The sequence below is a fragment of the Nylanderia fulva genome, unplaced genomic scaffold, assembly GCF_048542155.1.
Source record: "Nylanderia fulva isolate GAGA-0341 unplaced genomic scaffold, ASM4854215v1 Scaffold22, whole genome shotgun sequence".
Taxonomy (NCBI): Eukaryota; Metazoa; Arthropoda; class Insecta; order Hymenoptera; family Formicidae; genus Nylanderia; species Nylanderia fulva.
In genome coordinates this window covers 158,380-173,116 of record NW_028190285.1, presented here as the reverse complement: position 1 = coordinate 173,116, position 14,737 = coordinate 158,380, and the positions used below count along the sequence as shown (strand labels likewise).

The 14,737-nt window shown below is 31.5% G+C and overlaps 1 protein-coding gene across 5 annotated transcripts in view; it reads right to left on the bottom strand.

The window, feature by feature from the left end:
• Positions 1 to 14,737, bottom strand: part of KCNQ (KCNQ potassium channel) — a 78,363-nt gene that overhangs the window by 28,087 nt on the left and 35,539 nt on the right. For 3 of the 5 annotated variants that reach the window (XM_085482868.1, XM_085482869.1, XM_085482870.1), the window contains exons 2-3: positions 11,562 to 12,126; positions 1,914 to 2,004 (exon numbers count right to left, since the gene is read on the bottom strand). In XM_085482868.1, the coding sequence (XP_085338994.1) occupies positions 1,914 to 2,004; positions 11,562 to 12,126 (656 nt within the window). The remainder of the gene's footprint in view (positions 1 to 1,913; positions 2,005 to 11,561; positions 12,127 to 14,737) is intronic. The other 2 variants (XM_085482872.1, XM_085482871.1) reach the window with 1 other exon arrangement.

Genomic DNA, 14,737 nt, shown 5'->3' with positions numbered 1-14,737 from the left:
AAACATGTAATGAAGTACAATTGAGAAATGCCAATGCTCACTCGAACGTCATGATCATTCAAACACATCCCACATTCGCGCGCACTTTTGTTATACATTTTGAATTTCCGAATAGATTTGCGCGATTTCATTCATTCAACTGCTCGACATGTATTATTGCAGACATAAAAATATTCTGTTAGCGAATAAAAGGGATAGTATCGCAAAAGAAAAGAAAGAATTTGCATTCAGTTATTATTAGCATTACAACGCTATTTATATTCCTTATGTAATATATGTATATGCATATATATAAAATTTCATAATCAGATTTCCTATCTGTTTTAAAATGATAATTTTACATATAATATTTAGATTGTGTGTGTACAATAAAAATTAACTCATTGCATGCTTTCTATTTTTTCTTTCTTGCCAGAATTACATCTAAAAGATATATCATTATAAATAAATATAAAAAGAGTTCCCTAAGCTTATAAAAAGAGTACATACTTTTTATAGTTGAAACAAGATGTATATCTCTTCATATTTTATGGAAGCCACAAGAGCTTAAAGTTTATTTTGTTTCTTTTTATTTATGTATGTATTTTTTCTTTTTTTTTTTAAATGTGGGGTATAGATATTTCATCTTTTCACTATTGTTATTAATAAAAACAAAATTCTAAAAAAATATATTATAATAAATATATTAATTTTTTACATTTTTAAATATAGGTACGCGATTTGATTAACTGATATACGTGCGTATATTGTACAACAAGTAATTAAACAAACATGAAATAATCATGTGGTATTTAATAAAATATGATCAAATATTTCGATAATGTGGTAGACAATTTGATTTAATCATATTTAATGCCGGTGAGAAAAATTGCTCGAAATGGTTCTGTATATCAGTTAGACATTGGTTAATCATATCGTTAAAATGAATATGCAATGAATGCGATAGCGTATTCAGGCAGCTATTGTATCGATTGTACATACTAGTGGCGTTATATCAACAGGACGTCCTAGAAAGACGAGGACATCAACGTTAGAATCGCAACGAAGCGGAAGAGATCCTTGAAAATCCCAGCTTACTATATGTACTCTTTTATGACTCAGAATTCAAATGAGCTTCGAGCTTTATATGCGTTTACTCGCGTTATATTTATATGGAAAAAAGAAAAATGAAAATATCCTAATTTTTTTTAACGTGAAATATCGATTTAATAAACAATGTTAATTTTTCGTATCGATGATTTTATACTACAATATTTATGTATAATATTTATGTATAACTTTATCTGTATAGATTATTTTAAATTTTCGCTAAAAGTTGAATTTTTTCCTCTTCTAATACAAGGTGTATGAAGAAGTATTAATTTTATTTGTGCAGCTTCGACAACGACAGAAAGAAGAAAAAAAAAAGTTTCATCAAAAAGTCAGTTATAAAGTCTATTCTCGAGTGAGCCAACAAATGTAAACTTTTCTTTTCCAGGATTAATTAAATGAAGTTTGCCTTATATCTCTTTACGGAATACTACGAAATTCTTATCTGTGAAACGCTAATCATTATTTAATGTTTGCACTTATCATTCTTTTCATGTAATATACAATTAACTTTTTTCGAGCTAATACACTGACAATAAGCTTGGACTTTGACTATAGAAAAGAAAAAAATAATTTTCATAAGAAAATATGTAAGAATATATATCTTTTATATCTACGGATTCTTTCATCAATTAATTAAATCAATTCTGCCTAAAGAAAAATATCGAGATATCAATAATTTTTAAGTTAAAAGCGAAGTCGAATTTAGCTTCACACAATTTATTTATATATATTTATATATATTATATTATTTTATAAATCATTATTTAAATTTACATAGTAAAATGTTGTATTATATTTAATAAAGAACATGGATTACTCACCATCCAAAACAGAGTTTCGTTTGCGAAATTACTGTATTGGTCTATCGTTGACAAAACGCTAAATATGAGGCACACCAATACCACCATGAACCTGCAAAAAAACATTTTACAATGTATATAAGATAAATTCATAACTTATAGTTCTATCGTAAAATTATATTTAAACGAGCAGTTTGAGTCATATATTAGAAGATAAGACGTCACATTGAAAGTTATCATACGTTAAAGTCAGATTAATATCAACAGCAACTTTAAAATTTTTCACTCCGCATTATATGGCGAACTGAACAAAACTTTGTTTTACATTATAAAATTTCATCTAGATGAACAACTTGATTAATTGGAAGCGTAGAACGTCATACATTAAAGTCAGATTTATATTTAAAGCAACTTTAGATTCTTCATCAAATGCTCGCCCGTTATTCTCTCCTTTTAAAGGGCTTCAAACTTAACCATTCTTGCACCACTAAAAAGAATATACCGAACTTTCGGACGTTTCGTGATGCGCTTATGATAATCACCGAAGAACAAAGTTGGTATAGAAATGCCCCGGAACTATTATACTTCCCTTCAGCCACAGACTCTTACATGATAATGGAATCTGTTTTCTTGCACGAATATATAATGAGAATTACAATTGATAAATAACATTGAAGATAATCTGAATAAAGTGTCGAAATAAACAAGAAAGGAAATGTGATAGTTTTGCAACGCTATGTTATTTTGTGATGTAAAATTTGGATTAATAAGTCTTCAGTAACGATAATCTAGATCAAACTTGATAAATACATAATAACACATGAATGCGTATAAGCTTATAAGCCGATATAAGCATTACGCGTAAAAAATGCTTGATGAATACTTGATGAATGAAATATGACATAAAGTACATTATATAATTATATAATGTATATGCTTTGCATTGCGTGCCAGCTCGTGCGTCACTTATAAATTTGTCTTGATTCTCGTAATAATAGAAAACAACTCTTAAGCTTACTTTTTTCTTCCCACGAAAAGATAAGCTATTCGTTGTGCTACTATATGTCACTGGAGTTTAGTTAAACTGATAAATTACTTGACAAACTACGGAACGTGATACACTAGACAGCTACGTTACTGATTGCCGATATTACGAAGCGTAACTTTATACTTAAACAAACTTACACAAGAATATTATCAAAATACATATGTCTATTCGCTCGTAATATTTATCGATCAAAATTGCGTATGTTCCGCGATATACTACAAAACTACTCATAGAAAATATTTGTTATATATATAACTATATTCTCATAATATTACGTCTTACATTTGATAAGAAATCCGTTAAAATCATAAGAGAACGAAATTTTCAAAGAAAAATACAGTGGAATTTATTAGAAATTTAATATCAGATTCTCTACAAACCACAGATTTTCCGATGTGTTCTTACTATTATTTTTATTATTCAATTCAAATTAATTATATGTTAATTATATATTATATATTAATCATTTAGAGAAATGACGTTGAATTAACTACATTTAGCAAAATCGATCATTTTTTACATAACAAGTTTTTCGTTTACTTATTTTACTTTTTTTATATTTAATATTTTATTATGACTGATATAATTAAAATATTTGAATTAAATTATTACACAAACTAAAGATAAAAGATAATATGCGTAATATGTATAATAATTATTACAATCATAAGAATTAAGTTTTGGTTTGACAAATTTTAATTTTATAAATTATTCATTAAAAATGACATTATTACGCATATTTACCATAATGTACACAGGAATATTAAAATATTTGTTTTAAAATATTGCGCTTAAAAATAATTAATTGTGAATAAGTAAACAATAATATATTGTGTCTATATATTCTGGATTGTATTACAAACCTATATAAAAATAATTATTATGAAAAAAATAACTATATAAAAAATACTTTACTTCTAATATATGTATATATATATATATGTCCTAAAAGTAAAATGTTTTTTATTTTGAATTAGCTCTAAAACATCTATTTTTTAATTTTCTCGTTTCATTTAATTTAACCGAATACAATTACATGCGCGGAGCAGTTATATTATTTTTTGATAATAAAATCTCAAAAATTGCAACGCGTGCATACAAATTATTATTGCAATGCATGCATAAAAATATATTAATTATGTAATGCATAAAAATTCAATATTTAAATTTTTGACAGAGAACAAAAAATAGAATTTTCTACAAGAATCTTTCGGTCAAAATACATGCGCTTCTATTAGATTCGAGCGTCTGTGTCCGGAGGCGTTACGACAGTTTTAGGCGTTCCTACGCTGGAATTTGATCGTGCGCCCCAGTGACAAAGGATCCATTATTTTGTAAAACTTTAAAAATAATAAAAAAATAGACTATCAAAATTTTCGCCTTCCCCAAACTACGTTGGAGCGTATATTTGCATACCGCCTTGTAACTTGTAACGCCTCCGTCTGTGTCTGTATATACAGATCCACTATACGCTGCACGTATCACGCGAGACGGACCGGCTGACCGCAAGACTCTGACAACGAGCAGCGTGTCGCCATCTAAAGGCGAGACCTAACTTCACAACAAGAATGAAGCGGCCCCTCTCTCTCTCACACACCATTCCTTTCCATTAGACACGTGCGTCCCACACGTCCACTACGCTGCTTGTCTCACAGGAGACTGATCCCCACCACCGACCCCAAGACTGCGCAGTAGTGTCGCCAACTGACGGTAAAACCTAACTTTACAGCCAAGAATGAACCGGACCCAACGAAGACATCTCTCTCTTTCTATCCTTTCCATCATATTAGTACATCCCCTACGTCCGTCGCACTGCGCGTCTTGCGCGGGACTGATTCCACTTCGAGATATCGCGACTGCGAGACTGATGATCACGTGATCAGTCCCACGCGAAACGCGCAGCGTGACGGATGTATGGAGACGTGCGCGTCTAATAAAAGCATAGATATATTTTAATCAAGATTCTTGCAGAAAATTTTATTTTTTCTTGTTCGCATTTTCTCTCTGTTAAAGAGTTAAATATTGAAATTTTATACATTGCATAATTAAGTTTTTTTTATGTATTGCTTGCAATAATTTTTATACATGCGTGGTGTCGCAATGTTTCAGATTTATCAAAAAATATTATCACTAAAAAATAATATAATTTTGTTTTGCGCGCATAATTATATTCAGTTAAATTAAACACAATGATATAATGTATACATATATAATGTTAAAAAACTATTTAGAGATAAATAATCTAGAGATGAATAATTTCTATAAGTACCATGAATGTCATGCAATCAATTTTCTAGACATTTGATAAAGATTAATTATATCAATTATAAATAAAATAGATAGATGTGTTTCTACATAAAAGTTTAGTTCTTTAATATTTCTTTTATAGCTTAATATATATTTTGTAAAATGTGCACAAAAGTAATTTCTAAAATAGATAGTATATTTTTAAATATATTACAAGAGATAAAATATAATCCCTGTGCAACTGAATTTGCGGTTATATACATAATGTAGGATTTCAGTCGCAGCTTAGAGCAAATGTTCGTAAGAGGAATCTCGATATATGTATATAGAGATTTATTCCTATCCTAGTCTTTCGTAGAATGTTGCTTTTCTGAGATGTGGCTATTTTTTAAAAAATGTCTCGATTTTCATCGTAATTTTTAATCATTATCTGACTGATATAGTGCATCGTGCATCGAACCGACGACGTGAAAAAGAAAAATAAACGATGCGAGACAGCAAGACAAACTTTGTGTATCTGTGGTTTGAACGGGACCGGTAATTGCTACGATCTAGCGATCGATCTAGCGGTGCGCTCTCTCTTTGTTTGTACAAGTAATTTATTATTGAGCGTGTTGCCTCGTTAAGCAACGGAACACGAGCGCGCGGCATTAACGAAGGCGGGCAGACGATTGCCACCGCGTAATACTCTTTAAGATAGCGTGTCGAGGGCCTATAATTCCGATGTTATGTATGTACAGTACTCCGTAGTTGCACGAGTCACCTTCATCGACCTACTATGATAATTGTCTAACATACTCCTCCTTTTTTCCTCGAGCATCGCTCGGAACTCATCCATCTTCTGGGTGTCGGACAGATATATCTCGTTATTCGTGAATAACACGCTTTTTATTTGACTGTAAAAATGTCACGGAATAGTAAAACACAAAAATAATGATCCGAGCGTATCTCGAGTCTATTCGTCCTTAAACTCGTCATCTTTCAAATTTTACTCTTGAGCAAGTGTGTGAAACTTGAAAAGAAAAATTCGATTTTAGGCATCCTCTGTATATAAAGAGAAAATATATTTCGCGTTAAAAAACATGTTCATCTTTATATAGAAAAAAAGTTGAATTTATTACGGGACATCGACTGAATTAATATGTCAAAATTTAATTATCGATATTAATGTTCGAGAGGAAACGCGATATGTTGCTTACGGCTAAAGATGTATGTAAAATGATTGAACGTGTACACCCACATATTGTGCATCTCCTGCATATCAATTAACCTACATGCGATCCAGGGAGAGATAGAGTGTGCGTGTGCGGTTCCTACGGCAATAACGTCATACCCCATATCGCGTCGTTTATTCATACTCATCACAGTTTAATTACAAATGGATTCAAAAGCTTGGAATAACATAAACTTCTCTGATCACAATCCGCTCGATAGACGCGTAAATATGAGTTTGCGTTTAATAATCATTTTCTCGGAAATGGAATTTGAGTATGTGCGTGCGGGGTTGCTGCACCCTTAAACGAATTAATTGATAAAGGAAGTAATGAATACACGAATAATATTATAGTCATACAATCGATATAATGTTGCTCCAAAACAAATTAAAAAATTTAAAAGCTCAACGGGGCATATCTCTTTGTTGCAAAAATAAATTTAATCAATTAAATAAATTGATATTAAAATATAATATTAATGCGCGTAAATGACAATTTATGTAATTTTGTGAAATCACATTATATCTAGATATGATTTCCGCGTAATAAATTCCGAACATCGGCGTATCGGAATATTCCTTTTTATTACTTTTATACATATGTACGAAGTTCGTGATGATTTTCAATTGATCTTCTTCGAATTCGCGCTTCTCCAATCGCATTTAAATTACTAAAAAATTTAGTAACGACTTTCTCCGACGTGATGTGTAATCTCCACGGATGTCATTATGTGCCACGATATCAATGCATCAGCGTGCGCGATTTTCATCTAAAAATAACAGGCCGCACGCAAATAGCTTGCATATGCATTGGGCCTAATAACATGCTGCTATTTACGCCCGTTTGAAAGTAGGCCGGTCGAATTAAAATTACTTCTGTTAAAGATAAATTTCTTTTATCTAATCCAATAGACCATGTAAGACAATCCGCTTTAGCTTTGGTATTTTCAAAAGTCGATGAACCAATTGAGTAATATGTAAATCAAGTTTTTCGAGAAGAAAAAGTAACTTGTTAGTCTGACACTGTGAATTTTAAATGTAATCTAACTTCTTTCAAATATCATTTAATTTTAATAATAGTATTCAATTCTCGACTTTAATTAATTTCTGGAATTTTTATTTCATCTTATTTTTAATAGTTGAAACGAATTAAAGAGAAAAAATTAAAATAAAAAAATTAATGTTGTCAATGATTAAGAATTATATTTGCATTTGCCATATTCAGTTTCAGTTATGCAATTAATACGTATAAACGGAGGCAATGTTCTCTGCGAAATCCAGATTGAATGACTCTTATTCCTCTTACCTCCTCCTTCTCAGGCGCTTTGGCGGGCTAGTAATAGTACAATAATAGATGATAACAGGTACTATAGTGCCGATCAATACGATCACTCGGACAATTAAATATTTACAGCAGCGTTTCGTGCAACGTGACTTCATTAGTCGGTCGTTTAACGATTATATGTATAAACGATGGAGTATTAAAGCCACACAGAAATTACATTTAGTCGCCAAGATACGCGACGACCACGTGCGATGAAAAAATTTGCGAAAGATTTGAAAGTTGATTATTTTATTGACAAATTTGTCCAATTATAACAAAAGTTATAAATTTAATATTTTGTGAAAGAATGCGTAAATGCATTTAAAAAATCCAGTATGGCTTTGTAAAATTCTATTTTCAAATGTCAATATTTGTATAATAGATATTTACTTTTGTTATTGCAGTTTAAAAATGTATAAAAATATAAAATCACTCGAGCGTGATATTGAAAAAACTAAATCTTTGTATAAATATATATGTATAAATATGTATAAATAGTTAATTAATTAATTATGATCTCTTTTATATAGGTCATAGGATATTGTTGTCTTTAAAATTAAGATCTGCAAAGCAAGTTACAAAACAAACGAAAAGATATACATCTTGTCAAGAAATAATTATAAACAACGGATTATATGGATATAGTATATATTTTCAGTATGCAGGACAAATAGATATATGTTTCCGGAAATGAATGGCGTATGCGACATGACGACAGTACCATCGAATACGGAAAATGAAAGACACTTCCGTGGCAATTTCCGACTGTAGCGTTTCGACTTTCGCGTTTTCTAAAGTTCGATAGCGCGGTTTATTATCAGGTACTCCAAGTAGTGCGATAAAATGCAAGAGATAAGAATACCGATCGCGCACGTCTTCTGTGACAAACAGTTCTCAGATATTTTTAACTATCTTAGATCTTGAATATCTTAAATACATATATATCAGGGGCAGTCGATAATGGTAATGTCAATTTTATTCCCAGCATTTTGAGCGATAAATTTTGATAGCGATGTTAGTCAGCTTCGCTTATGTCATTTGATAGGATCTATGAGATTCGTATTATGTAAGAAAAGTTATATTTTAGCATCTTTGCTATTACAATTAATTTCTTATACTTTGAGATTATCGGGATAAAGAGCATATTTTATATTTTTTATAAGATTTCCCTTCTCAATTCTTATTCCTTTATTCAAAACAGTGAACATTTACTAAACGCCAGTAAATTTTAAACTTTCAGTTGAAATGCAGAAATGAAATGATATTACGGATTATTTGGTTAATTCGATACTTTTTCTCTATATTAATTTTTCAGATAAACTCGATTAATTTGGAGATAACCGTGTGCAAGTTTGCGATATCAGTTTACTTTTATCCCCTTATTTATTATTCGCGTAATTCGGAAATATTTCAGATTTTAATTTCAATTTCAATAAGAAATATAAATGTAAATTTGATGAAACATATTTTCTAGCTTAACTACAATATAGTGTTCATTTCTCACGGGGTTATGTCCTTAATTATTATTATAGTGACATGCTATTTTTGCTGATAAAAAGTTCTTCCCTCAAGTTCTTCAAAAAATTTGTTGTCAGAAAATAATGCGCAAGAAGTGGGTTATTCGTGCGTACGAAAAAAAAAATATAGAAAAACATTATGATTCCAACTTTTTACTTAACGACCACGCATTAGAACCAAAAAAAAATAAAACGAGTGCGAAGTATCGACGAGATGAGAAAAACAAAAAATCTTTGCTATATTTGCGAAAATCGATCTGGTTTGCGGATACTTTGCCACGTCTTAATAATGAATTATTTAAAAGGTTGTAGCGACAGTTTGGAAGAAATAAAAAACAGCCCGTGTTGAATAATTCACGAATTCGTGAAGTTTTTCGATGGATGATGCTCGCCAGGGCACATATTTCAGGTAAATATACTTCACCGATCAATGTGTGCAGGTCACAAACACGAATGTGCATATGTAATGCTGTTTATTAATATTTTAAAGATAACACATAAAAATGATTAGACTATAAGATATAGATATAATGGATTGGATCTATTTTTATTACCATTTTTTTTTGTATATTAGTGACATTTTCTCTATATCAAAGAACTTTTTTTAATATCTCTAAAAACCATAATATAAATAATGAGATTCGTGAATTTTTGTAAGGATGATGGTAACAGGAAAAACTTTTGCAACGATAATTAATAAAGATGTTATCACAAGGTGTTGCAAATATTCTTAACTCATGGAAATTGAAGCGCAAATATTAATCTTTCGGGGCACATTTCCTGACAACTTTTAATCGGTTTTATCATCGCGATCGCAGAACTATGTATAACGAAAACACATTTTCATGTATGGTCACGAATGTTTATTCACGTTATAAAATTACCCACATATATTCGTTTTCCTTTCGACATTCAACCATAAAAATATCATATAAAAGAATGATTTCTTTCATGCTTTTTGTTCCGTACTAAAACCCAGAACGAATTAATATGTTAATCTTTCTTTAATAGTACTAATGTTACATACATATGATGCTAAATTTATAAAAGCAGATATACGTATCTTGTGTGATAAACTTATTTTATGCAAATTAATAGTATAAAACATGACTAAAGGAATTTTATAATAAAGTAATTTATTAAGTGTTACGGTCTGTACATATCTATATATATATATATATATATATATATATATATATATATATATATTGTTTTATCGATCTAAAAATACAGATAAAGTTATTGCACTTGCTAAATAATTATTATGGATTAGAAATTGTTTATATAATATGAAAGATATATAAAGAATATAAAAATTTAAGAATGCGATATAGACCTAATAATTTTTAAGCTATAAAAGAGATAAATGTTGCACTTTAGTCTTGAAATTTAAATAATTATAGTAGTTTTTTTGAAATAAGCATTGAATGCTTGCAAATAATATATGTGATATTTTATTTAGTCATAACTTTTAATAAATATTATTTTTAAAAAATATTCAAATAAACACATTTTTATGAAATTAAAATTTTTACAAAATCCTTCATATTTTATAGAATTATTCATATTTTTATGAAAAATTTTATATGAAATTCTTCATTTTATGATATATGAAACACATCTTATATTGTTTCACTTAAATTTTTAAATGTAATTTTTATAATTCTTGTATACTTCTCTTCTAGAAATTAGTATAAAATATATCTTTGATATATCAAATTATACCTCATGGAATTACGAATTTATCGTACCGAAGTTTATCAAAAAACCTTTTGCATCAACTCGGTCTCGCAAGGAGATGCTTTTCAAGATATTCTCAGACATTTAATTAGTTTTATCGTTTATCAAGTCAGGCCGACGATGAGCAATAAAATTCTACATGAATAATCTGTTCTCTGATGAAATCAAGAATTTAATGCGGGTAGAGACAGCGATTCGAGCGAGCAGAACATTTGATTGCAGAAACAGGGGAAATCCTTGACAATGTCGAGGATTTGGAGCATGGCCAGGTGTCAAAGGCCGAAATCGAATCGTCTGCGTATAGAACGGAAACAAGAGAATCTCCCTGACGTGGTATTTCACATTCACGTCTCTTTAGCTATTAACACGAGGAACAAACGGGCACATGCGCTACCCTCACGTCCTGAAAGTTCCCAGAATAGACAGCAAATTCGAGTTTCGGTGCAATTGAAATGAATTTCACGTTTTGGTAAGATTCAAAAGCATTTCGTTTGTAACGAATATCTACGAAATATTCGCAAAGGTATGGCGTAGCTCGTTCTCTCTCTTCTCTATAGCGCGCAAACTCGGATATACTCACACAGCGAAATGGTAGACGAAGCACAGCCAGCCGCCGGGATGTTCGAGAAACACGTAGAGCCGTTCCTGAAAGGTCTTGCCCCTTTTATGATGGAACACGTACTTGGCCTTGAAGGCCTGATCGATCGGCAGATAGATCGGATAGTACGGATCCGGCATGCCGGTCTGATCGGGACTCGGCGGCTCCTCCGTCTCGGCGTCGGCCACCTCATTGTCAATGATGTCCTCCTTGCTCTTTTTCCGCCGGTACTTCCGCTTCATGGGCGTCGGCACCCGCTTGTGGTGCGCTTCGCCGAAGCGTGGCGAACGGAAGCGACGCAGGAAGGTGAATCGGTGCGCCGGCGACGACGGCTCCTCCGCGTTCGCGCCGTTGTCCTCGGTGTCCTCGGTCTCGCTGCCGGGTGTCTTCAACGCGGTGTCCTCCGTCTCGAGACCCTGCTCGGCCGCGAGCTCGTCCTCGCTGCCCTGAAGGGCAGCGTAGGCGGCCGCGGTGCTGCACCGCTTTTCCGCGTGCCTAGAGCATTGGTCCTTGCTTCGTGGAAGACTCTCGTTGTTGTACGCGTCACCTGGGCATTTTCAGGATTTACATTCGGCCCAGAGATTGCTATGCTTCATCGCGCTGCTCGATTACTGCTTGATCCTCGAGGCTCGCGGATAACGTGACGAGAAATGTCTTTTCTTTTTTTTATGTACAGCGAGTCGTTTCGGATATTGTAATAAACATTGTTCCGTGAATTATTCATGTTCTTTTTTAATTATTATGATAATCTGATGATGTTGGTTGTATCATAATCGAAAGATAATTTAATTTTATATTCTGAGATAATTATATCAATGAGCAAACTCTCGATTTTGATGAATCTTGGATGATTCGCCGACGGTAAATAGATAGATCAGTTGTCGAGCGAAAATTATTCAAATATTTGACGTGGCCAGAGTGAGGCATTTGCAATTCTAACCACTGGAGAACCGCGGAATAATATCTCGCCGCATAATATGCGCGTGAATACTCTCGTGCGAGCGAGAAACCTATTTATGAAGTAAAAGCCTATTTACAAAATATAATCGATAATAACAGCTGTTAAATGTACTTTATGAATAGAAAAAAATGTAAAAAATATTATAATGGAAATAAACGAAAAAAAAAATTAAGCAAAACTTTAAATTTCTTTAATTACATATTAATTTTGATTCGAGGGAGACTTTTCCGGGTAATTTATGTGCAATTTTGCGCGCGACACGTTTACAAAAAATTCACTTTACCCCGTTAAAATGAAATTAAATGTAGGAGTAAATATTTTATAATATAAAGGATAATAGAGAAATTAACATAAAATTATGCATGACATATACGAAAAAATTTGCACATATCCGTAAACGAGTTTAGTGAAATATTTATCGACTTTATAAATAATGTTAGGAAATAAAATTGCTTCTCTTTACATTGTTGTTTATCTATCGATTTATCGCTTATAGAATATTATCAATATCTCAATAATATTTACTTGCCGGGAAAGTGGACATTTCGAGTCTCAAATTATTTGACGTTTTATAAAAGAAATATATTGCAAAAGAAATTGTTAGAGTAATTTTACTCAATAAATTATGAATAAGTTTTTAATACATATTAGCAGATGACGGCTTCTAAAAACATATCTAATTTTGTATGTAACAAAATGTAATGTATAAAGTTTTAATAAGAATAATAAATAAAAAATGCTCTGATAAATATATAAATACAAAATCAGATATGAAAAGAGCCAAGAAAAACTAGATGCAAACATTAGCTACCACAAACTTGTACTTAAATTCTTCTCTAATTATTTTGAACGTTTCCTCCTTTCTTTAAATCGTCTACAGAGATCGAACAGAAAAGACACCTGAATTTTGTATATATGTTTTTGTAATTATATTTATATGTAACCGGAAAAAAATATTATATTTTCATATTGTGTGTGTATCCTGCAGGATAATAATATTCTCATCGATTCTGTAGTTCTTTCCAAAAGAGGTGCTCTAAAGAAATAAGGCGCCACAGCGAAAGACCAGATTACTGGAGCTACAAGTTCTTCCCTCAGCTTTTTCAAAACAAATGATTCAACGTGGAAATTCGTTTAATCTCCAAGAGTAACGGAGAAAAACCGAATAGATTATCAGAAAACCGAATTGATTGTCTCGAACAAAAACGCAAATATCATTTGTGTATATGTATATGTGTGTTTAGTAAAACTGTGTGTGATTAATGTTCCATATCTGAATTAATGCCACGAATATTAAATTTTAATCTAAATAGTAATATCAATTTTTTCGATTCGAAAAGGATTAATTAATTTCATATTTTTAGATTCGAGCAAAATATTAATTCTTTTAGCTTTCAAAAAAAATTAATCGCGAATTTGTTTGTGCAACATTTAATTTAAAATGTCGTTTGCTACCTTCGAGTTATCGTTAAATATTTTTAAAAATTTTCGACATGTAAAAAATTATTAATAATTACGTGCAAAATATTGTAGTGTTGTAACATTTATCGGACATGATATACGGAATGTAAACACGGAATTATCGAGAAGACCGGAACAATGGAAACCACAAATCCGATTTGCGCGCTTGTGCATTAACACGAATGAATTGTCGACGGAGCTCTATTTATAAAAGCAACCATTTCTCTTCCTCTCTCTTTCTCTGTCTCTATCTTTCAGACGATGAGACATTATAAAACTCATAACGGATCCAACTGCTCGTGAATCGAGCCTCGAGTATCGAGCGCAGTAATATTCTTCTTTCTCTTTCTCCCTCTTCCTCTCTCTTTTTCTCTCTTCCTCTCTCTCTCTCTCTCTCTCTCTCTCTCTCTGATAGAGCAGAAATTAGGCTTCTTCAAATCTGCCTCTCCGTTAAGCTGATCGCACAAATTCGCGTGCTACGCAAATCTCCTCGCTTTCGATCGAAAGAAATATATGTATATTTAATATTCATATCCATTGCGCAAAAAGATATGCACTGCCGCGTTAGGCGTTCCTTTTTATATTATATAAAGGCCAATGTGTGAAAAATGTAACAAACGTTATATTACTACGTGCGATGTTAACATTAAATGAAAAAATTCATATATTGTAGAGAATGCATATGAATTCTCTTTGACAAAAAGTGTTCTTAAATATGCTTTTAGAATATTGCAAA